At 29.2% G+C, this 26,721-nt stretch overlaps 1 protein-coding gene across 1 annotated transcript in view; it reads right to left on the bottom strand.

The window, feature by feature from the left end:
• Positions 1–26,721, bottom strand: part of LOC129963973 (protein O-mannosyl-transferase Tmtc3-like) — a 334,865-nt gene that overhangs the window by 13,181 nt on the left and 294,963 nt on the right. The window contains exons 13-19 of the mRNA XM_056078611.1: positions 25,389–25,482; positions 23,863–23,997; positions 22,257–22,339; positions 15,360–15,432; positions 11,880–11,966; positions 10,335–10,408; positions 1,294–1,414 (exon numbers count right to left, since the gene is read on the bottom strand). Of these exons, the coding sequence (XP_055934586.1) occupies positions 1,294–1,414; positions 10,335–10,408; positions 11,880–11,966; positions 15,360–15,432; positions 22,257–22,339; positions 23,863–23,997; positions 25,389–25,482 (667 nt within the window). The remainder of the gene's footprint in view (positions 1–1,293; positions 1,415–10,334; positions 10,409–11,879; positions 11,967–15,359; positions 15,433–22,256; positions 22,340–23,862; positions 23,998–25,388; positions 25,483–26,721) is intronic.

The raw sequence follows: 26,721 nt of genomic DNA, 5'->3' as shown, positions 1-26,721 counted from the left end.
CTGGAAGGCCAGTACTTTACCGTCGATTCCGACTACTCTGCCCTAGCAGCTGCGGCCGCTCCTTTTATAGGTCTCAGGAGGCGGGGCTAGAAGCCACTCAACCAATAATTTTGAGTTCGAGGCGTATCTTGGTTCCGACTGGACGGACCGGGAAAATTCTCGATGTTCCGGGTATAAACTATTTTGGCGCCAAAGTCACCAAATTCGTCACCAAGTCGCCAAATGGTCGCCAAGCTCCGGAACCTCCGACGCGACACCGGACTCCGTCCAATACAGATGACTGTAAAACATTCTTTCCGATGGTGGAACCAACTATGCTGGGAAGCAGCATTACAGATTCGTAACAATATTGACTTCGGGACAGAAGAGTCGTGAATTCGATATACGATTAAATCAAATATTCGTTGAATATATGGCTTTAACGCATCCTAAATGCTCTGGAATCCATATTTTCCCATTCCGTTGGAACATAAGTGTAAATATAGATTTCATTTTAACAGCTCAAAATGGTTAACTACTAAAATTTTAAATGAGGCATTACCATAATTAAAAAAACTTAATCTTTGAAAGACATGGAGTATAAAAATTTACATATTATGCGAAAAGATAAAAGTCAAAAATTATCCTTCCATTCCTAGTCATAGGTAAATAATGCTACAGAACTGAATTAAGACACGCCAAAAATTATCCTTCCATTCGTATTCATAATTAAATAATGCTAGGAAGTTGAAAAAAATACTATTTTTGGAATGAATTTTAAAATGAACGTATTGCATCAATGACATGATAATGCGGACTTAATACAGAGGTCATAATTTGTTTCTTGAAGATTGGAAAATTTTGTTTGGTCGGCTGACCATTTATGTGCCTGATCTTTCATATCCTCTTTTGCAGTAAGATTATGTTCGCATAAATATTTCTCTGTGGAATGAAGTTTCTAAGATAGAGAAATATCCAACATTCAATGGAGAATTTTCAATTAATATAAACTTCTATAACACTTTTCAGTCAAAGGAATGAGATATTGCTCGCTATCTTTCTTTTTGTTTCGATATCATCATATTTATTTTTCAATACAAGAAGAAAAATGTATTCATCAAATTGCGTTAGTGACCATAATATTGCAAACTCTATACTTATATGCGCAGCAATAAAAATTCTCTCCAAAAATACTAGTATTTTTTATGACTATAATATGGATATTTTTTTATTTGTCTTCGTGTAATAACTATTCAATTGACTTAAATACCGAGAGATAAATAAAAGGGGAAATGTTAGGAGAAGCATACTTACCAGAAGAGCTTTCTTGAAGCATCGCTCGGCGTTGACAAAATCTTTGCTATCTAATGCCATCAAACCAAGTCTCATATACACGCGGTCTGTCTCTTTACCTCGATCGACTATTCTTTCGAGTCTGCAAAAAAATTGGAAAGGCCGAAAAATATAAAAAACGCACCCGAATTGAAATAAGGAAAAAGTGAAAAATGGAACTTGGAATATATTCTTCTTTGCATCATTCCTCTGGATAAAAAAAATGATTTTTTTTCTTCTGGTGAGAATACTTTATTTTTGACGTTTATGCTTTAACATCTTTCATTTATCATCTCATTGTCTGACTTTTTTCCCTTTTAATCGGTATTTTGGCATTTTTTTAAAAATTAAATGTAAAAATTCTTTAATCTAACGATGCATTATTTTTATTCATAAAGTAAGCAAAACAAGAAAATTTTATGTAAAAAAAAACTTGAAATGTTTTAGGAATTTTAAATAATTTTTATGTATTGTTATTTGACATTGTTTAATTATTATTCATTATAATATATTTTTAAAATATAGGAAAAATATTTTGCGAATGATTATTTTTTATTAGATTGCTATATAATATATATTCTTCATGCGCATTTTGAGATTAAAAACTGTTCTACACAATGGTTATTGATTTAAAAATGTATACACAATTTTAGGAATTTTAAATATTTTATGTATTGTTATTTGACATTGTTCCATTATTATTCATTATGATATACTTTTGAAATAAAGAAACAATATTTTATTAGGATGCTGTATATATTTTCTTCATGCACATTTAGACATTAAAAACTATTCTACACAATGGTAACAAATTTCAGTACAGAATTTCTTCAATACACAATTACTAATACAATAACACATAATTTTCTTTGATGCTAGATAAGAGGTAATGCTGTTGGGACAGCCTATTCAATATTTTAAAAAAGATATTTACTTGATTATAACATGTATTTTTTAAAATTTTTATTCTGAATTTAGCTTCATATTAGAAATTAATATTAAGTGTTTTACTTTTGGACTGTGAATATTTAACTTAAAATAAATTTGGATTCAATTTTTGCACATTGTTTTATTTCATAAGTAAACAAATGATAACCTCTTGCACAATTTCTAACTTGAAAATGAATTTTATTGGCGCACTTGGAAAAGCATGACCATGTGACTATTTATTCAGATATAATATATTATACAATAATTACTGTCTAAAAGATTGATACTCATGCGATCTCATTAGGCAAGTGGGGATTTTAGTTTAGTTTAGTTATATTAACGTCCCGTTGTATTTTGGGACGGACCTCGTAATTTTGAACCGCGGTCAGATGACGAGGACGACACCTGAGCCGGCACCCCCTCTCCACACCACACCAGCGGGAGGACGTTTGGCATGACGGATTTAACGTGCAACAGACCCCCTTACACGACGTTTCTTCGGTGGAATCAGGTTTCGAACCTGAAACCCTACTGCTCACAAGCCGAGACCTTACCACCAGGCCACCGCGGCCCCTAAGCAAGTGGGGAAATATGAATACCTGGTATACACGAACATAAACGCGGTACATTTTTTTTCATAGTTACAAAGTAACTTTAAAATTAAGTGATTATTTTTTTAAATTCTTGTTATCTGGCATAAAATAAACTGTTGCAAAATAAGGCGGATAATTTTCAAAAAAATTGAACAAACTCTTTCTAGTTTCTGGCTATTTCTATGACTAAAAAACTCTGAAACTTTTAACAACATTAATTAATCTCTAATGAATAGCATCACAAAAATCTTAAATCACCTTTTTCATGACTACCATTAACTTTGTCATATTCGAGGCATTTTTTTTCATTCTAAAGGCAAGTTTTAACCCTAAATTTCTTTTAGACTTAACTTAATGTCGCGGCCTCCAAAAAAACTAATTGCAATAAAGTGCACGCAAATGGATTTAATAGTCACGTGACACAGCATAAAACATATAAGTGCCTCTGTACATCTTATTAGCTGTTTCAATATTAGTAAAAGCCAAGTGGAAGGTTGTTGGAAGTCAATTAAGAAGTCGCTTCTCTCAGACGTAATCTGATTTTAGGCGCATAATTTAGGCGCAGGCCTGGAACCACAGAAAAGAAATTTGCTCGTAATGACACTGATTCGATTAATTCACTTCATGGTAATTCATTTAAGATTATAGAATTGGAAAGGGCCGACGAAACATGTTGTTTGCGAATCACAAACGAAGTTACTACCAATTTCCCATTACTTGATTCTGATTTTGAAGGAATATTTTAAGAAGCTTTCTGTTAAGCGCAAATTTGCTGGTCCTTTAAAATGTTTTAAACTGACTATGATAAAATCTGTTTACGTATTTGGATTTCATTTAATTATGTTATTAATTTATTTAATCATTAATTATAATTAAGCAGCCATTTCCGTAAACTAATAGCTAGCACCACATCTTCCTCTATTTACTTCATTTCCAAAATCCTGCAATCTCATTGATGATGTTTTTTATTTTGAACATGAAAATTGCATTACAAATATAATTGAATTTGCAGCACTATCATTTAAAGAAGCCCGAGGACAAAAATAGAGATTGAAATGACCTTGTTGTTGCCGATATTGAACTATTTTTTGTTCGGTAAGAGGTTCTAAACGAAATAAAGTTACCAGTAAATTAAACGTAATTAAAAGAATTGATAATGATCAACAAGTATGCGGATTTTAGATGAAAACTTTGATTCGAAAGTAGATGACTATAAACGTAAGGTATTTTACTTGATTTTTATATAATATGACACAATATCTTTATAAATAAAATGTATTTTGTATACAAAATTCTTCAAAAAGAAGGACCATATTTAACTTAAAACGAGCAATTCTTGTATATTTATAAATTGATTACATTATTATTTTTTCCGAGATACATGAAATAAAACGATTTGGATCAAATTTTATATTTAAAATAAAATTTTGCTTTTTAAGTTTAACTATATAAGTCATGAAAGAAAGCGATTTCATACGCACATGCAAAAAAATACCATTATTTTAATAACTACATATTGACATGTGGCTATACATTACCTGCTTAAGCTTATCAGAGGATGGAGTAGTGGTTAGGGCTTCAGACTCGCATGCATATTTCTCATGTTCGATCCCGCGTTTGCAATTCAATTAGATTTCGCTTATAACTTTAAACAAGCCATAGGAGAGTATTTTATTTATTTATTTATTTATTACAATTTCACAAAAGACTGCCAAATCTCGGTTTCCCAGATACTTTATATATAAAGATGGATAGAGACATGCGATATAGCACTTGATAGAAGAAAGATCAAAATTTGATTTTAAGCATTCATCATGAATTTCATTTATTATGCGACAAATATGGAATTTGACGTCCGTTTCTTGATACATGTGAAATAATTAATACTTGCTTATGGCACTCATTGTTGTAACAATCCGATCTCGCGAATTTTGAAAAATAGTAGATATAGGCGGCATACACACTCATAAAGTTTTTTTTTTTTCATATATCCCCACATATACGGCTAAGTTTGAATCCGTTCAACGTTTTCATCTGACGTATGAGGATGATTAGTGCTTTTTCATTTGCTTATGCAACCGTTTTCAAGTTTCTTGACCCAACTATAAGTTTGTACAATAATTTTACAAGATGGGGATGTAAATATGGGATGTTATTAGTTATTCAGTTTAGTACTTTCATTATTCTAATTATGCAAACACTGTAAATATCAAAAAAAAATCGAACTCGAGATTTTGTCGAATCTTCACCTTTCAGATTTCATACGTCTGCAAATATGATAACTTAAAAACGCTTTGATATACATGGATGGTATTTAGTATATGGTCTTTACAAAAAAAAATTGCAGATTTCTAACTCATTTTTAACGTAAATCCCTTTTAGGAAGTCTGTCTATCCAATTTCTCCAAAAGTAAATTAAACTGATATCTACAAAACGAAGAGATCTGGATGGGTAAAAATTTAGTACACAGATTTAACATCTAAAGTGCAGATGCCTGTAGAATAAAAATCTTCCAAAGTGTAGATGGGTTGATGATCTGTACTTTCACGGGCACGCAAACGTGATAACTCAAAAAAACGCATTGACTTAAATTTATGAAATTTAGTATTTTTATCTGTGACAGTAATTTTAATTCTGTGTTAAATTCTAAAATTTTATTTCCAATCAGCCAGAAAAAAATATGTCCAAGATACATATTCTGCTTTCTTGTTCTTGTGTATTAGCTGTATCTCAACGATTAATCTCCAGAATAAATAGTCAAATATTGCAAGTCAATAGGCTCGCTATTTCAGTATGATTCACCAAAGGCATACAGCTAACAACTCACAAGTACATTTATTAAAGTTTATTTTTATTGGGGGGGGACTCCATTGAAGTATTCGTATATTTAGTGGTTCATAAATTGACTATAGGGCAAGTTGGGGATGAATACTCTGTATATGTATCGGTATGAACTCTTTCAATTCGAATTTCTTTAAGAGCTGATAATCTTTAATGATATATCTTGGAGGCTTTAGAATAAAAGAAAATCACGCACAATCCAGGGAAGTTTCAGACAAAGATGTCATTAAGCTTGTATTTTTTGTTTTTGTTTCTTAGAGGTGTGATTTACAACTGTATTAAATCGTGTAATGCAATCAGAAAAGATCGAAAAAAAATGTTCTATGAGAAATAGTGTTTAGAATTGAGCAGGGAATTATGCCTTTATACATACTTTTTATTTCTTACGGCAAAAGGATAACTATAATATAACTAAAAGAACAAGCCTTTAACAATAGAAAAGTATATTAAATCGGATAATAATATGTCATAGTAATTGTTATCAGCGAGAAGAAAAAAGATCAAAGAAGACTGTGATAGTAATACATCATTATAGTGATTTCATGTAAGACATATTTATTGGGTCTTAAAGTACCATTTTAGAGATGTCGGGAAATCTGGTAAATTGCCAATAGCGTAATGTGGAACTATAAAAAAGCCGGGAAAACAATTAGGAGACATCATCAATTGTGATTTCCTAAATGTCTCTAGACTATAATTTACAAGATACTACTCTTTGATAGACAGACATAAATTATATTATTATAGAGCATCTCAATTTTTAAATGGTAGAGTAGATGTTCAAGAAATGGAATTAAAAACAAGAACCATGAATAGAGGATCTGTTGTCCAAGAGTAAATAGTTAACCAAATGTTAACTAAATTTGAGTGCTGTTACGAGTTCTTCTTATAATCTGATAATTATTGATAATTATAAAATTATTCCTGAATAATTATCTTTTTAGCTTTAATACAATATAATATATCCGTCAATTGCCAAAAAATGCGAGCTCGAGAATTTGACGAATTTCGACGCTCCAGACATCCTTCAGTCCGAGAATATATATTTTGAATTATGTTTATGTGTCTGAAAATGCAATAAAAAACCCTTTGAATCAGACAAAAAAAAAATAATAACTAAATCTTTATTTTTTTTATGAACAATGGGACGGAATCCATTCAGAGAAGGTTTTTCTTTGCAGCTGTGCAAATACAAGTGATATTATAACTAAAAAGACGTATACTAAAAAGGCATTCTTAAGTTGTTCTAAGCTACAAAACCTAAAAAGTTAGGTAAATAAAATTTGGTAAATGAATTTAGTGTCCTTAATATATATCAAGGCTTTAAATAAAAGGATATTACCCTTATATTAAGTTAAACAATTGAGTTATGGGTATTTACGAGATCGATATAAGGAATTATAATTAATACAATAATTATATAATATATATATATTTATAATAATTAAACTATTATATATATTGGTTAAATTAGATCAAGAATAAATTTTTCAAAAGTGCTTTTTTGGAAAATATCTTTTATTACTATTTTTTTTAAAATTCAAATAAGATTGAAGGGATTCAATTTATGTACATGCTATATAGAAAAAAATAATTGGTAAATATCTGGATTTTTTTTTTGAAAAATTTGGCATTGTTGAAAAGAAAACATATGTTGAAAAATGTCTATAATTTTTATGTCGATCAGAATTCGTGAAACGAAAAAAATCCAATTCAAAATGTTAAAATATTACTGTATTGGTCGAATTTTTGAAATAAAGCGTCGGAATTTAATTTTGTTAGTATTTTAGCACAAATATTGAGCCATAATTAATTTTCCTATGACCATTATGATCGTGAATCTTACTTTTCATGCTTTTCCTGAAACAATTGCCGCAATGTAAGTCATTTCTTAAAAAATAAATAAATAAATAAACCACTTTTGTTTTGAAAATCGACAATTATGGGATCATTTTAGATCATGAAATAACACTTTTAAAAAAAATGATATAATTGTGTTTTGCTAATTTTCTTTGATATAAAAATGTACTTACAGGCATTTTTAGACGATACTACATTTTTTTTCTCAACAAAATCGGATTTTTCAAAAAGGTATTGTTTATATCTCAAAGTTTTTTCTAATGGCTTTCTCCTATATGATACTACGTAAATAAAAATTCAATAATTTCACTCAAATTCTTAAAATTGAAAAATATTTTCCCAAATTATAAATTTTAAAAAAAAGTTACTTCTAGCCTAATCAGACTCTCATAACGAGCGGCTGCTTATTTTATGGGTCCTTATAATACCTGACATTTTTTAAACATTTCTTCTTACATTAATAGTTTTTTTAAATTTAAACATGCGATACCAGTGTCTCAACCCTCCCCTCTCCTAGCAGCACCACCATTCCATTCTTATTTAAGACCCTACATGGGGAAACTCTGGGTTTACTATTTTTTTAAATATCTAACTAATGATTTAAACTGATAAAATATGCTTTTATGAATTTTACCCTTGTAAAACTATATAACTGATTTCAATATACCCTATACACAATTTTGGAAAGCCTCACTTGTAACTTTGAACCTTACATCTAAGTTTTAAGATTTTTTTGACAGTATTTAAGAAAAGTGTGATTGAAATTGTAGATTATTTGAAGAACAAGATGTTTCTTTTGTTGGAGCCCAGAACGTGGCAACAATTAAGGACAGCATAGCAAGAAATATGCGACATACTACCAGTCAGATGTTACACTGAGAAAGTTAGTCATATTGAAAGAGAATTGATATCATCGCCTATGAATGCCAATTAATTGAATGAAATGTTGTGGTTACTTTTTATATCAGCTGCAAATACCTGCTGATTTTCAAACTACGCTAAGATCGCCAACGCCAAATTGTCGAGGTTTTCATTGGTGATTTATTACGACGCCCATAAAAAAATTAGTAGTGTGCTATGAGGCTTAGAATTTTTTTTCAATACTTGTACTTTACAGTTCTTTAGAAAAGTGAACATTTTAAATAAAGTAGTATTGCATTGATATATATATATATATATATATATATATATATATATTATATATATATATATATATAATGATATTTTTAAATCTAATTGAAACTTGATTAATTTCCTAATTTTTATCTCACTTTAGCACATATTAACTTCATTCTAAAATATTCTCTTATTTCCTGATCCCATTCCACTTTTTCTATTTAATTAATTCAACAAAAGCTTTTTAAAAAATGCATAAATAAGCAGTTCGCACGCTCCAAGTGAAGGGATAAAAAATTGTCAACCAAGCGAATTCTTTTAAAAAAATCCCTATGATTCCCTTGCTTGGGTCGACATGTGTAGAGAAATTCTAATAAAAATCTCACATATATAATCACAGAGATAAATTTATCATTAGCTTTTCCTCATTTTGTTATGTGCCGTTCTGTATTGGTGCGCTTGTCGCTCCTGTTTTTACATAAATCATGCCTCCCAGGATGGCATAAAACGAAGTGAAATATTCGAAGTATCTTTTCTGTCTTCAGCCACGACTCTGCTTCAAAAATTATGTTGTATACAACTGTTACTTGGTTGCAAAATTTTAATATAGTAGCGAATTTAGATTTGGAATTTCTATTTGCCATCTATGATATCAGGATTTTGAGTATTTTTAATGAACTTTTTTATTCCTATGATCCCCCCCCCCGCTATTAACTTTGACGGATTTTTGGTTCATAGATAAATATCAATGGTTCTAAGTAATATGAGTCAAAAGTTAAACACTGCTTATAATAAACTTATTAATCCAGACACTTAATTATAAAGTGATATCTACAATAGAAGACTGCAAAATGATTTTGCCTATCATATAATTGCTACCAACTATCATAAAGTTTATAAAATTTTCATTAGCTTGCATTCTCTTACATTTATTATATTTGTCGGAGAAAATCGAGGCATAATCTGAAATTCTATGTCATTTTTCAAAATAGTGTCTTCGTCAGATCGAAATAAGTTGATATATTTCAAAACCGTAAAGCAGAAAAATGCCTTCTGTACTTTCGGATATGAAAAAAATAATAAATCGAGTTTACTTAGAATGATGATATGACGCAACTTTGCCAAATTTCGTTCTGTGTTGTGTTGTGACTTACAGAACTTTACAAGCCAGCTGACATTATCTGTCAGCTATTTAAGCCGAGTAAGCGTCTCTCGTTTTTGCAGTAGCGCCATCTGGGGCCAAGAGTACGACTTAGCCACTCACGCGTCGCAACCCTTTTTATAGGGCGGGCTTCATTCGTGTATTTCATTCACTCATCTACAGATCGTAATTTAGACCTGAATCAGAGAATGATCACCTCTGAACCAGTACCCCCAGTGGTATTACTCTCGACAGGAGGACATTGTGACTACGACAGATTTATACGTGCGCAAGTCACTACACACACAGAGAGTCTTCAACCGGCGGGGTTCGAATTCCCAACCTAAGGGATGCGAGTCCAACGCCCTACCAACCAATCTATCCAGGTCTTTAAAAAAATTTGGTTCTTGGACTCTTATATCTAATTCTAACTAAGTCGTTACAATGATAAATAATAAATTCTTTACTACTAGCATTGTTTGTTTATTACATAAACACTTTTTTACCCATTAAAAACAAAAGATAATAATGTTTTACTTACCTGTCTCTTGCTAGATTTTGGTGCCTGGACATTCCGGATTCATGGATTAAAACAGCAGAAAACTCCAGAGATTTCTGAAAATATTATTTAGGTTGTAAACAACAACGAAACCAAGAATTGTAACTAATTTTGTATTATATATCATTGAATTATCTGTCATATAAAATACATATATATATTTATATTTTTTTACCCATTTTATAATGTAAAAATAATTTTCATTATTTGATAATGATATGGAAATGTCTAACGTCGAAATGGATTTTGTCTTGAAAAAAGTTATCACTAAAAAAACATATTTGAATGAATATATTCTCCGTAGTAAATGAACTGCTTTGAGTTTTTTCAGTGCATGAAACAATAAATAATTTTCAAATTTTTCAGAATGAAATAAAGTTATTTTACAATATATAATCTCTGTTAAAACAAAATAATCCAGTAAGGGAATTAAACCAACATTTATTTTAAAAGTTTTAAAATCTGATGCATAATTTTCAAAATTCCTTCCAAATGTTATCGACAGTTTGCGCTTTTAAGCTGCTATTTTAGTACGAGAAAAAAAAGCTGTGAAGTATTCTTTGCATTCACACATTCAATGCAACAACATCAAAATCAATAAAAAATGCGTACATTTTATGCCATATGGAGATGGCATATATACTTTTCTATATATTTTCAATGTGTGTCAATTGAAATGTATGCATATGTTTTAGAGATCAATTCTTCACATTCTCTGTTTGTAGGATTTTTAAGAGACTCTAGATTATATATGTCTCACGAGAAGTAATGTAAGAATGTTAAGATCAAATGAATGTGTATATAACTCATGCCTTTTCAAGTAAATACGCCTTTATTAGAAGAAATGGTTCTATATAAGAAGTGTTCCCCACAGAAGGCAAAAACGCTGGTATGGTCACATTCTATCTTTCATAATCCTTAAAGAGTCTAGTCGTTCCTTTAACATTTGTTGTAAGATAATAAATTATTTTAAAGCTGAGACATGTGTGCTTATATTTGGAATTTTTCTACGAGATTGATAATTTTATTTTTCTATGCATGTAAATTTTCTTATTGACAGGCTCCAAAAAACCCTTTCAAAGAAACTACGATGGGTATCCCAGGCGTCTGAACATCACTTCCACCCATTTTCTTAAGTGTAATTTATAGAATCTATCCTTCAAACCTATCTGTTCGACCAGATGGGTTTGGAGAACAGATAGATTTTCTAAGAAATTCAAAGGATGTCTAAGCATACGTTTGCTTAATAATCTCGGGTAAGATTTGTAATTTTTTGAGTATCAACTCATTAAGAGCACGAACTGTCATTGCGATTTTTGAAGGGGGAGGTAATATTTCTTATTTTTTATTTTTAAACTTGGGCGTTCCAGTATTTTGAGATACAGAATTCAAATGATTTTGTGAATGAGAGCGTTAATTTTAAAATAAGAGAGAGATTTTTGTTTTAAGACATTCTGTATATATAAGTAGAATTACAAATAATGCATGAAAAAAAGTTAAGTGACATATATGTCTCTCTATACTTACCTCATGGTCTGGTTCAATAAACAAAGCTTTATTAAAAAATTCAAGAGCTTCCATATTTCTGCCTTGGTCCATCAATACTATGCCAAGCTAAAATAAGAAAAATAAATTTTAAAAAAAATCATTTCTGATTTTTATAAAATATTTGCTCTTATTACTCATCAGTGTAAAAATAAAATATTTATATTATTTTGTTTTTAAATTAAAATTTACTAAGGAACAAAAGAATCATGTCTAAAACTTTATTGAGAAGCAAAAAGATACCATCAATTATCTAATTAGTCTATGTTTATAAAATAATTTTTCTCTTCGTTTCATGAACCGATTTTAATTATTTAGGTTGGATTATGGAATAATTTAACGAAAAATTATCATTATATTGCAGTTTAACAAATGAAAAAAAATATTTATAGGGTAGATTGTCGATTACGCGAGACCGGATCAAACAGGAAGAGGATTATCCGAATAATTGTCGCCAAAAACTATAATTTTAAATAAAAATTGAATCTCAGTTTTGGAATAAAAAGTGAACCACCTGAGTACGTGATGGCATTATAATAACAGATGGAAAAAGTGAAATTTCTTTTTCTTAATTTCGCAGAGCCGGTGGTAAAAAATTGCTTGCATTTTGTATGGATATGGCAGTATTGGGTGCTATTTATAACATTGTTTGTTTTTGGAAATCATTAAGATAATTTATTTTAAAAGGTTCAGGGGAATATATCATACGAATGTGATGAAAAATTTCTTAGTTGTAAAGACAATTCAATGAAATAGTAGATAACTTTCAATCTCCACGAATAATAAATGTATGTGTATTAATATATACCATTAAGATATTATAATAATAATGTCTATGTGACTTTTCTTTTTACATATCACAACATTTGACTTAGTAGTATCAAATTTCAAAGTTTTTGATTATTTCAAATTATATTTTCGAAGTTTGGGATTATTCGTAGTTTTTTTCAGTTCCGGAATTTCTCATTCCCCGTTCATTCCGAATAATAAATCGAAGGCTTCCTTCATTTGGATAACACTGTAAAAGTTACTTCCCAGCCATGATTGTTCTATTGTTGGAAAAATACTAAACTCTGACAAATTTGAAAATATTAAGTAAAAAGATTCAGAAATATTTGGCGGTCAAATTATAAATTTCTATTCAAACAATAGCTATTTATTTGCAGGTCTTGTATATAAATCTACAATTTTTGACTAATCTTGATTTCATTTGGCGCATTTTCTCTTCAAAAAAAGAAAGAGACTACTATCAACTTTTCAAAATCCAAATGTAATTAAAATATAAGTTAATGAATAGTATTCTATGTTAATATTTAATTAAAATTTATTTTGGTTTCTTTTTTCTAGTCGTATTTCTCGAAAATACTGTCCTAAAAATAATTTTTGCACCATCATAAAATTGAAAAAATTAACTTTTCAATAATATCAATTTCTTTTTTATACGACTTTTCTCAAAATTTAATGATTTAAAAAAAAACTAAATTTAATATAGAATCTGTAATAATGATTTTTATTGTTATGATTAAATTCAAATAATTTTATTGTCCCATCAATTCATTCAATTGTGAGATTTTGCTAGTGCTAAAATTAAGTTCAAAGAATTGTTTTCTTTAAGCCTAAACTCTGAAATAGGAATTTCGCTCCCGCTTTTATTTCGTGGTACATATATTTCTCAATCTGCATACGCTGTAATTTATTATGGACTAATTCCATTAAATTCCGATTTTTCAATTGTATTAAATAATGGGAAATTTTAAACAAATGCAATTTATATTAATGGTTTAACTATCATGAAAGCCGATATAACATGCGAATAAACCAGTCGTTAAAAGCGGCAAGTTAAAAATATTTTTAAAAAATTCAAAATATTATATTGTTTATTACATATTATTCAATATATTATATATGTGTGTGATGATATTTTAACTCTTAATTTAATTCCAAATTAATTTCCAAGATTTTATCTTAATTTAGCCCATCGTAACTTCATTCTAAAAATATTCTCTTATTTCGTGATCTAATTCCACTTTCGGTTTAATTAATCACTTTGTAAAAATAATGCGCCATCAGTACTACGTATCAAATGAAAGTGATACTTTTGCCCTTATCAGAGGTCAAAACATGACGCGTGGCCGGAAATCCTATGTTATATAAGACTAGTGATCATCTTTTCGTCCCTTTTTCTCTTTTCTTCGCTCTGCGTCTGCGTGTAAATAAATTGCTTTCCCGAGATGGATATTAAAGAGAATTAAAAATACCAAGTCTCATCATTGCATTCCGCTTCAATCAAAATAATGTTACGTATTATTTAGCCGGCAGGATTCGAAAATATTACATATTATTTAGTCGACAGGATTTGAAATTCCATTACGTATATAATATAATTATTGTATATTATATATTATTCTATATATTATAGAAAGGTTTTCTTAATGGTACATAATCAACTTGAATAAATTCATATTATATATTTATATGATGTATAAAAGAAGAGTATTGCGCCATGTTTAGTTTAGATAAAAAAATACTTTGAATTTTATCTCTTTATTAAACATTTTATAAAAAATATATTTTATAGAGTCATATAAAAGATTATTAAGAAGAAGGAGGGGGTACAAACGGAGATCATTAATGTTAATTAAAAATGAAATAGTTTGTTGCAATAACATTTTTTGTGAAATAAATTTGTAATTAGGAAATTAACAGGAAATGGAGAACTTCTTTTTATTGTATTTCTATTTCATGGGAAAAAACCGCTTTTGTATTTCATCAAAAAGATAACAATTGTTCGTATTGTTTAGAGAGATAGTTTATCCCTATTGTATTATTTATCGGCGAAAAAAGATCTTTTTGTAGCGAATCAATTATTTTCTCTCCACAACAACGTCCACAAATAATCTATGCAAACATTATCTTCCTTTTACAAAACATTAAAAAAAATTATTTAGTTATAATTAAAAGATAAAGTAAATAAAGGGTTTTGGCCTAAACAATAGCGAATTAAAAAATTTAACTGCAGGAAACGAAATGCAAATGTAGAAAAACCCGAATGGAAAATAAATCCTATCTCATTTTTAAAGTTCCTAACAATGGCAGTTTAAAATGAATAAGTAAAATTAATCTCTTAAACAAAAGAAGAAAAAGAAAGAAATCGATACATTATCAACGAAGCAATCTCTATTCTGTAAAACGAATGGTAAAAATTTAACAAAAAAAAATCAAAGCGTTGTGATAGCTGCCATATCTCAATACTAAACTTAAGTCTTAAAAAAAAAATAAAAACTAATAAATATAGAGTCGGAATCAAAAACTACTAAAAAAGTAAAATTACATGAATATTTGAAAAGGGCGCTGAAAACCTTGTAGTATTAAATGAAAGTGAAACTCTAATAATAATGGAAGAACAAAAAGTAAAAAAAAAAAAAAAAATCTAGAATATAGATGCGGTGTTGAAGTACTCACATTAAAGTACAAGTCAGGATTAGAATCGTCAAACTCTAGAGCTCTTTGATACATTGCCTCTGCTTCTTTGGTCCTATAGAAAGCAAGAAGAAGGAGAAGAAAAAGAAGTAAGTCTGAAAATGAAATGAATAAATTTACTTCAGTCAAAGATTCTAAAGTAAACACGCTATACACCCCCTTTCGGAAAAGAGTCGCACGCATGCATCGATTCAAATGCTGCTGCTGTAGCTTCTTACTTCTTAAGACTTTTTAATATTCATGAGATTTTACGATTGCTTTTTCAATCGCGATTTTTTTCCCTCTAACGTCCTTTTATACTCAGCTTAGAAGACGAATTAGAAGAGTTTTTCTTTTCTGTTGATGTGTATGTGTTCGGTAGACTTGGAAATGGAATATATTTTTTTCTTTCTAAATAAATAAAAAAAAGGCTGTGTTTCGAAGGAAGGAAGAAATCGGAATTCTTCGAGGGAGGGAGGAAACGAAATTCTGTTTTAAGAACTTGTTAACACGGATGTCGGAAAACATTCAACATCGGGACCTTTCTCTCAGAAACTGAATGCAGTAACTGTTTCGGCATATTCAATGAGTAAGCTTACGACTGCATAATTTAGCACCTAAAACCATGCATATGTTGTTTGGTATTATGTGAATGAAGGTTAGAATTAAATAAAAGGCATATTTCTGTAAAAGGAATGCTTATTTAGCACGTAGTGATATGTATATGTCCGCTCCTTAAGTAATGAAAAGTTGTTACAACGAGCGAGTTAAAATGCGTATTATCCTCTTATTGTCATGCATACCATGTTCCTAGGTTGCGAATAAATGTTTCTTTTAAATAACACGCGCTTCCTTTTTTATGTGATGTTTCTGTATAAATTAAAATGCGAATGTTTTGTTCGTGAAAATGTGTGAGCGGAAGGCAAGGCTTGAAATACAGAAGAAAAAGAAACCTTTCATAAACATTTAATTATTACAGTATATATATATAGCGAAAAAAACCCGAATGTATGTTTTATTCAGCATCGCGTGTAAAATTTTTCTCGTGTAAAGAAAGAAAAGTATTGTAGCTTTTCTTGTTTATGCTTTTATTACTGCATTAATTACCTGCGGTTGCATAATTGCAAAATATACATTTCAAAATATTAATGTTTAAAAAAATATCGTAGAGCAAATTAAAATACCATATTGTTTGAAATCAGTTGATAATGATTAAATTACGATTCAAAGAGAAGAAATAGGCTCAATTAGGTAGATTCCTATAGGAAAACTACCTATTGCAATGGTTTTCATGGCAAGACTTCGGAAAAAAGTTTTTAGTTCTTCACCGCTTATGGTCCCTAGAAATAAAAATTAATTTACATTCAAAAGTTATATATATAATGTTTTGCCCATGCTATCTTGCGAACAGAATAACTAGAGTAATTTTGTTTGTATTTTAACTGGCTTGGAATATGTTGTTGGAAATATAAAAACCTCGGACAGGTTTGTAAATGGCCCATATAACTCAAAGGGAATGGAAATGGTGGGGGGAAGAGTTGACATTTTGATTTCGTTACAACTTTCTTAATAATGCATGTAAAAAATTAAATCCAATTAGCCAAATTAGCATTTCATTAAGGCGAATAACTTTGTATTTAAAGTTAAGAGCTGAAAAGTGATTTCCATGTCCTAATTTTGACTGTTTCTAACTTCAACAATATCTGCTTCCAGATTTAAACTTGGATTAAAGGAATCTACTTTTGCCTTTCAGCTTGCTGAGGGGAATTTTTTTGTATTCTAAAGAATGCGCATATACGGATAAAGTTAACAATAGTCAATCTGAACTAAAATAGGGCAATTTAATGTTGATTACATTTCTAAAAACTTCATATTGTATGTATTGTTTAGTAAAAGAAATATAGATACTTGCATGTATCCATCTTCTGAAAGAGAATATGAAAAATTATCTTCTTCTACTCTTAACAAACGTAGATTTTTCAAGTAATATTCATGTGTTATTCGATTATATTGTTAAAATAATTATTTTTATGATATACCAATTATTTAATTTTTATACAATGAAATATAAGTTCATGAAATATTAATAATATTCACTTTAAAACACCAGTTTCGGAAACTACGCAATTCATCGGAATTGGTGAACATTTTTGATTACCTCATATTAGAAAATTGCAGAAATGTCTTTTGCCGCCTTGAAAAACACTAAATGTGATGTTTGAGAACATCTTCGATTGCAATCTTTTTAAATAATCTTTACGACTAATGACTTTTTTATGTTAATCCTATATAGTCTCCTTTATAATTTTTTTCTGCCATCCAAATTAGACAAATATACATTTTTAATTCATGTTATACAGATGATTCACACATGAAATTTTACTATTTTTACTAACTTAAGTACACATGATGAAATTGTAAGATTTTTAATTTTTGATATCCCAAAAAATAAAAATAATGTATCAATTCAAAGAAGGGTTTAAAAAAATGAAAATCTTTCGAAATATTTGCATTTTTATTGTTATATATTCATGTATTTTTAAAATTATTTTTGGTATAGTTTCGTATTTTATTTTTAATTCATTAAATAAATGGAATATTGCTATGCTTCATATCACTAAGTCTTTTTCATTCTGTCAAGTTATAATGGGTTGTCATTAAAAATATCTTTGTAAATTGGGACGTACTTAAAACACAAGGTTATTGAATTAGCTACTTGAGTTTAGAGATAATATTAAAATAATATTTAAATATTGAGGCAATATTTAAAAACATGTAGGATGAACATTATATTAATCATTATGAAGAAACTCTTTGACAACATGCTTAAAATAACGCACATGATGTTAGAAAATAAAATGAACAATTTATGCTCTGATAAACATTTTAGTTCTGTCGTCATAGGATTTTGATTTTCTCATAAATCTCTATTGAAGATCAAATGAATGATTGAAAATTACTAAATATTCCACCAACAAGAAATTTGTCAACATATTGTTATTAGCTTAGTGATGAAATATATTTTGAAATTAATATATTTTAAAACAAAGCCATGTTGGCTTGTTAATACATAACTTTATTGTCATGTTAAATTAATAAATCAATTTATATCTTCTTCAAACTATTAGCCGAATTATTAGTCTTCATGTGCAACACATTTCTAATTATCGGGCATAATGTGGCGAGTGGCAAGTTGGTTATCAACTAATTATACAAATATATTTTTAAAAATCTGTCATGTTTTTAAAACAGTCCAAAAAGAATAAAATAATATTTCCTAGCCCCATACAGATTCCTAATCTCATGAATTTTTAAATTTGCAATCATAAATTTTTAATGCAATCTGTATGGGTTTTAGAATTTGTATTGGGTTTCAAATTTGTTAGGGGCTACAAGAAATTAAATCATTTAAAATTCTAATCATTTAATCATTTTTAAAAAAATGATGTATTATAACTTTATTTAAATAATTATTTTCTGTTTTTCAATATTTTATGTATGAAATTTCGCAATTGATTTTAAACTAACTTCCCGATGAGCTATACTCTACGACAAAATTTGCATCGAATAGATAAGAAAGCGAGTAAATATTGAATAGTTAGCTATATTTAAAGTTTTTCATAACAAAGCTGGTTTAAAACCAACTGCAAAATTTGCACCGAACAGGACTTCAAAAAGTTGGATGACTAGGTGTGAGTGCTCATTTCATATCTTATTTTATTTAAAACTATTTGGAACAATACAATTGCTACAATAGTCTCGTCCTATTTCATTCTCTGCATTAACACCTATTGTTATTCATATTTTCTGAAGTTTTAGTCGGAAAAAAAACACTTTATAAATGTTTGTTGAGAGTTATACTGTACTGCTTGAAAATTTTCCAACAGAAAAATGAAATCCTCAAGAAAAATATCATCTTAAACTAAAATATTATACATAACGTAATTACTGGAACCATGACATTATAAGAACTACATATAACGTAATTACTGGAATCATAATATCATAAGAATTATACATAATATTAAATTGATACGTTATACAAAATATGAATTTAAAACTTAGGCTCAATTCTTAAAAAAAATATTAAATTTATTTTAACTATAAATAATTATTATAAATGGAACTGTTCATATATGAAAGAATAAAACTGTTTTTTGTCTGTTTTTATAAAATCTCAACTCTTTTGAAAAATATTTTTTTTTTCAATTTTATTACAAAAAATTGTTTTAACTAAAGATAGATAGCTCAAAGTTCGAATAATCCCACACCGGACAATTTTGTGTCAATTATATTTTATACCACGGATAATAAGAAGCATATGCCGTGTCTAGTTCTAGATTCTCTATTTGATAATTGTAAATGTAGATTATCTTTATTCCCAAATGAATTAGAGCAAAATAAACAGTATTTTATATTATTTAAATGAAAATATACATTATTCTGCTTTTAGATCCAGAGGGTATTAGGGTATATAAGCTGCTATGTCAAGAAGTTTAATAAAATGCTTAAAATAGAGTTGAAAGAAAAACTGCAGAAAATAAGTAAAGAGACTTTTCAAGAACCATACAGAAATATTTCAACAGGTAATTCGCCTCCCGCACTGCATAACCAACTGAAAAGCACAAAAGGAACTCGGAATGACTTATTGATTCAGCGCTTGGAAAACCCAAAACATTTTTTCTGTTACAACGAAGAAAAACGAACAGCACCTGACATTCAACACAAAAAGAAACGACCTCGTAAGAAATTTTCCAGTACCAAAAATACATCCAGGTTATATTTCCAGCTGAAATGTTGTGTTGGCGACTTTTCTTCCATTAGCCCAGGACTGTGCCGTGCGAGCTGTGAGGGAATACACAAAAAATAACGCCAACAAGAAAACGACCTCTGCAGCAATAAAAATTTGAAAACAACTCTTCTGAGCATACGCGGGGAACACATTACTGACTCCCACGTAAATAAATAAAATGTTGCTGCAGGATGGAGGTCTTGCAGACTTGCTACAAAGCGAGGCAAGACTGCCTTTGTCGGCCATATCGAATCCCGGAGATGTCGGTGCATATTTGATGAAAAGAAAGAGAATCATGAAAAGTTAATGCAGCATCGGCCGTGTGCACAGATCCATGACCCTCTTTCATATATAAACATGGTGGAGGGTGGGTGGCCCATGGATATGTTACGGGGCATCGTAAAACAAGACGGGGCCTTGTCGATGCAGAAATGCGTAGTTTGTTAGTTGGGTTATCACCTGGGACAAGCTCGAATGGAATGGACCGTAGCCCTTGACATGGGATAGGAAAAAACTAAGTAAATAAAAGCAGGAATGGTGATGCGAGGTACGACAAGATATGTAAAAGGTTCTTTTTTATTTCTAGATGTTTAAACGCTGCACGGGTACGACAGGCAATTTTCAGATGACATCTAAAACTTGACATTCATATGTTATACATATTTTTACGTTATATATGAAGCGAAATAAATGAACTTGCTTTGATGCTACTTATTTTACACAGTAGGAATCTTTATCGTAAAGAAATAAAAATTTTGCAAGGAACCATTAAAAAGCGAGTTTATTAACGAACCGTAACAATTTGCATTACTTGAAAACGAAATAAGACTACAACTTTAGGTGCGTAAAGCAAATATTTGATCATGTTGTTTAAATATTTCTTTAAGAAAATATTTTCTTAAAATTTAAAGTAAGTTTTAGTTTTAGACTATATATGTTTATAAAATAAATTAATTTCCATTTATAAGTGCAAATACATTTACTTAATAACCACATACTAGAAATGGTTGTTTCAATTTTGTTAAATTGTTCTATTTTTTGACAAGTAAGGATTCCTGAAGTATGAAATCGAAAGATAAGCAAAATGACAAATTATCGCGGCCTAATTATTTGAAATTCCATTCGAACATCATAACACTTAACAAAAAAAACTTTTGAGTTTCTGCATGTATTCACAACACATCTTCGTGTTCCCGAATAGAAATCTGTATATCGCGATATTGCAATAGCTCTTCAAGTCTATTGTTAGAATATTAGGTTCTTCCTTCTCCTAGTTCGGGAACTATTAACATAAAATTAATGCTCACAATTTGAAAGAATTGATGTTGAAACGAGAAAGAAATTTATAGTTTAAAACATAAATATTTTTTTAAGAATTTACATAAAAAATCATAGCTATTAAAAATCATTTACATATATTTGCTCTTCATTCATTTCTTTGAAAAGTAATTTGATGTTCAATTTTTGATGATTCGAAGTATTCTAAATTGCGTTTACATTTATTTTTTTATAATTCATTGATGTCATTAATAAAAGAAAACAAATATTTCAAAATACTTATGTAGAGGGACACTTCATTATGAAATAGATAAAAATAATAGACGAGTTTCAGAAACAGTTACTAATTATTTTCTAAGTTCCACATTTCACAAGACAAAACATACACGAATACGAAAAAGACACGACACTAACTAGAACACACTCTAATAATGACCCCCAAGAGGAAAATACCTTGATGTTAATAACGTAACGCCATCTATTGTTTTAAAAGAGAGAGTAGTGGAGTTATTGTAACCGCTACACTTATTATTTTTTTAAAAGGTCAATGTTATGGAAAAAAAATTGTGATTTTGATGATTTTAATATTATATATATATATATATATATAATCTATGATAGATTTTAATATAATACTTATCGCTATAATCTCAACGAGTGAATTGGCAATTAATTTATATTTGCTAAAATAATCCTCAAACTGAAGTTTTTTTTATTCGAAACATTTTAAAAGTAGAAGCTAATCTAGGAATGTTTATATTTAATTGGTATTTGCTTTTTTCAGTGAAATGATATAGATTTTTAAAAAATCAAAAGATTAAAAAAATTACCTGTTCATCTTCAATAAAACATCTCCTCGATTGAGATATGCATTGGTAAAGTCAGATCTTAGAGTAATAGCTTCTCGATATAACTAAAACAGAAGTAAGAAAACAGGAAATATTGTAAGTCACGTGTTATTATTATTTTCTTCCAATAAAAGAAGGAAATGATTTATAAACAATGACGTGAGAAAAGATACATGTAGAATTATTTGAAAATAAAACTTTTCTGTACGAGCTTTCAAATTGTCTTATATTCAAATCAAAATAATTCCTTACAAATGCATTAGAAGTTTTTTAAATAACTTTTTAAGATAAGGCGTTTGTAAGAATCTGCTATCAAGACGCATGAGTTATTTCTAAAAAATTTAAATTATAGTGGAATATTATTTTAGAATATATTTATTAGACTTACAGAAAATCTAGGATTTTTTTCTTCCAGATATTTTTAAAAGCAAGAAAAGAAAAGAAATTCACCTCTGTTTTATAGTGTAAATTTATTTGAGAAATGCATTAAATGCTTTGAAACCAAATGGATAAAATGTTTCTATAATACCAATATTCCTCTAAAAAATAATAAAAATATGAGAATTGAAATTAATTATATATCTAGAAGACAAAAGATTAAATATAATAATATCTTAGAGAGCAATAGTCGTCCTTTTGATACTTTTAAATCTATCTGGAATAATATTTTCCTATATTTTTAATCAACTTTCAGCATTATAGAACTTCTTTTGATATTAGTATTATTTAAAGCAAGAAGAGGACAAAGATCAATCTCTTTCTTTAAGCGTATAGCTAAAAACATTTAAACTTCTAGAAAGCAAAAGATATAAACAGTTTCTGTAAATCTGAAAACTCTATCTATATGCATATAAACACGATTAGGCAAATAACATAACTCCAACCTCCCCCCCCCCCTCAACAAAAAAAAAATCGAAAACTAAATCTATAAACCATTTCTGTAATACTAAAATTCCTCTAATAAAATAATAAAAATATTAGAAAAATATAAAAAATAATAAAATTGAAATTAATATGCATTTAGAAAAAGAACAAAATACAGAAGATCTAATAATATCTTAGAGAGCACTAAGATATTACATTTTTCCTTTTGACACATTCGATTTTATTTGGAATAATACTTATCAACATTTTTGAGGAACTCTGATCATTCAAGAACTTTTTCTCAGCATTAGTTAAGGCAAGAAGGTGGAAAAGATCAATCTCCTTCTTTAAAACCAAAATGTATATCTAAGAAAAACATATTTAAACTTCTTGAAAGCAAAAGATATAAACTGTTTCTATGAATTCGAAATCTCTCCCAATATCTATGAAAACACCATTTGGCAAATAACATGACCCCTCCCAAATCTAAAACCCTATCCATCCAAAACCTTAGGCATATTTCCAGAGCCATTTTCCGTATCCAGATGCCACTCGTAATGGGGCTTCGTTTCATTTACTGGTTCGATTCGTTTACTGAGGCTTCACACCAAACCAGAAGCTAGCCAGGACTGCGGCAACAGCAAAAGCAGGGCTTGTGCAGATATTGCGCCCATTAGCAGTTACTTGTTGGGGAGGAAATGGGGCTAGAGGGAAATGTACTTACTGCGTCTGCCTCTTCCAATCTGCTGTCGTTTCGAGAGATAAGGAAAGCCAGATTAAGGAACAGTTGTAGGTGGTTGGGGGTGACCCGCACCTCACGCTCCCTGGTCTCCTCGGGATCCAGGAACAGGGACTTGGCCTGCAATTAGATAGATCTCGGAGTTACACAGATGGCACAAAGTGAATCCATTCCGATATCAGGAGTCAATCGAATCAATGGAAGGGGTGGGATGGAACTATGGATCTGAGTCGGGGATGTTTGTATTCAATATCGTCAGCCAGCAGGTAGAGGGAGGGAGGAAATTTATTCTCGAAAATGGAATTAGCTCTAAAGGAATATTATTATCTCACTCCCTTATATTTAGCAAAAATGGAATGCCAACTAGCTAATTCGGTCTGTCAAACGCTAAGATACTTTATATGTAAACTTAAATCAGCCAAAGAAATTATACATTTCTTTGAATAATAGATTTATTTAATATTATAATGAAATATGTTTTGGAAAATTCAATGTAATGACAATCCCTGTAAGAATGTAAGGGATACCTGGCAAACTTCTTTAAGCTACTTAAAATGACCTTCAAACTTCTTTAAGTTTCTTAAAGTGACCTTCAAAGTTTCTTTAAGTGATTTTTATATTCAAAATTATTTTCTATTTAACAAATTTAAACATTAGAATTTCTGTTAATAGATATATGAGAAGGACATGCCTTCGAATTCGGAAGTATTATGTAGAAAATTGAACACATTTGCATTATTTTGATAATTTTAAGATATTTAAAGTAATTATAAATTTATTATAAGTTATTTTTTTATTTTAATACGTAAATAAATGTAAAATTATTTTTATTTCAATGTATATAAAGAGAGAAATCAATTGATAATTTAGAGTGGTTATAGTTCTAGTTTTAACTAGGTATAACATGCATTCAAATTAGTATCAGTTACATTTTTAGTAGTTAAATACTTAGTATCTGGTGTCTTTACCCTCAGATGCCACTTCACCCCCTTTCCGTGGTAACGCGTACACGACACTATCATCATTAAGTACTTAGTAGCTAAATTAATACGATATAAACGTACAATATTCAGTTTCATTGTGAATGCTTGTATTTTTCGTACTTCGTTTGTACTTTTCATTGAGATTGTTTATTGAAGTTAAATTAAGAAACAGCATTTTAAGAATTCACAGAATATAACTATAAAACGCAGTTTTTAAAAATGAGATCTGCGGCAAAATTTATAAAGAAATATAAACGATTTTTTCGGCAAGGCATATTAAATACATTAAATAAATGTTTTATGGATAATTTTGAAAAGAAATATTTTTAAACATTTTTTTGTTAACTTACCTGTTTCAGTTACATATAGTACATTCTAATCATTATAAATATTTATTTTCAGTTTAAAAAATAAGCTGTATATTTTTTAAGCAGATATCAATATCTTTTTTATGTGTGGGTCAAAATTATATTTCGAACAACGTAAAAACAATGATTTTTTTTATAAAATAATTATAAGGATTCTTACTTTTAAATATGTGTCTTCAGCCTCTTCGTATCTTCTCAGATGAGTATAAACGCGTCCGAGATTTAAGTATCCTCTAACATCATCTGCCTGTATTCTAAAATGAAAATTACAAAATCATATGTATGGAATACTCTATAATTAAATATTTAAGGAACAAAAAATTTATGTTTATCGTATACATAGTTTAGGATGTAACATACAGACTGATGGCCTGTCACAGAAATTTGATATCAAAACATTTTTAGGCGAGTCATTATGCAAAATCTTTCAAAACTTTTGTAGAAAAAAGCGACCAATTTCATATGTAATATTTCTTAAATAAAATATGCTCATAATGCTGTAAAATATTAATTAGTTTAATTATTACTAGTCGCCTTGGACGATCAGCTGCTTTGCCGGGAATATTTGTTATATTTAATTTCAGAAATATTTTTTTTTTTAAATAACATCATGATTCTGCCAAACTGTCTGATATTAAACGCGTCTTATTTTAAATGACTTACATATGCTGTGTTCAATATGTACATGAAACTTTCTAAAGGAGACAATCCCATGACACACAATTAAACTGTAAATATTTTGTTCATCTATCTTCTATAGCAAAATAGATAGCTGCAAGTCAAACGGTCTGAATTGCAGAGTTCCAAAAGGCACACAGATATATCATATTTTGTCTTTTTTACTGCTTTTTAGCTTCAGTCCAATGAATAATACTGAATTTTTCCTGCTATTTTTATTAAATTTTATTACATTATTATACACCAAATGGCGAAACTAAAATTGACATCTATCAAAAAGCTTTAGATTACGAATTAATTAATTACTATTAATTATTTTCAATGTGGTAAAAACTTTTAAGGGATTTATTAGAGGAATTCAAAAACTATTAGACATAAGAGAACCTTTTTATTCGTTTTCTTACAATTAAACAGAACAAATAAATGCAAAAACAGCCGTAAGTATGCTATAACTAATACTGCGGATTGTTACTTAAAATTCTAAAATCTATTGTTTTTTTATGGTGATAAGTTCAAAAGTCTCAAAAAAATATAACGACGCTTTATTCTTTACAGAGACACGACTGTACAAAAGTTGACGAAGACCCCCTTCGCTCAACTACTCTCATGATCTCAACTCAGCTTCCGATTACTCACTACTGATTGACATTTCAGGTCTGTGTCTCAGCTTTTTATAGTTTTCCTGATAGGAAAATGAAACCACAAAAACAAACTCTAGATTCTAATTATCATGATTCTCGAATATTCTGGGTACTTCATATTTTTGCACCAAATGATGGTCAAATCTTTTACCAAGCCGGGGATAATTGACTTGG

Source organism: Argiope bruennichi, chromosome 3 (assembly GCF_947563725.1).
Source record: "Argiope bruennichi chromosome 3, qqArgBrue1.1, whole genome shotgun sequence".
Lineage (NCBI taxonomy): Eukaryota > Metazoa > Arthropoda > Arachnida > Araneae > Araneidae > Argiope > Argiope bruennichi.
The sequence above is the reverse complement of the archived record's forward strand: the minus strand, read 5'-3'. Positions and strand labels throughout refer to the sequence as shown.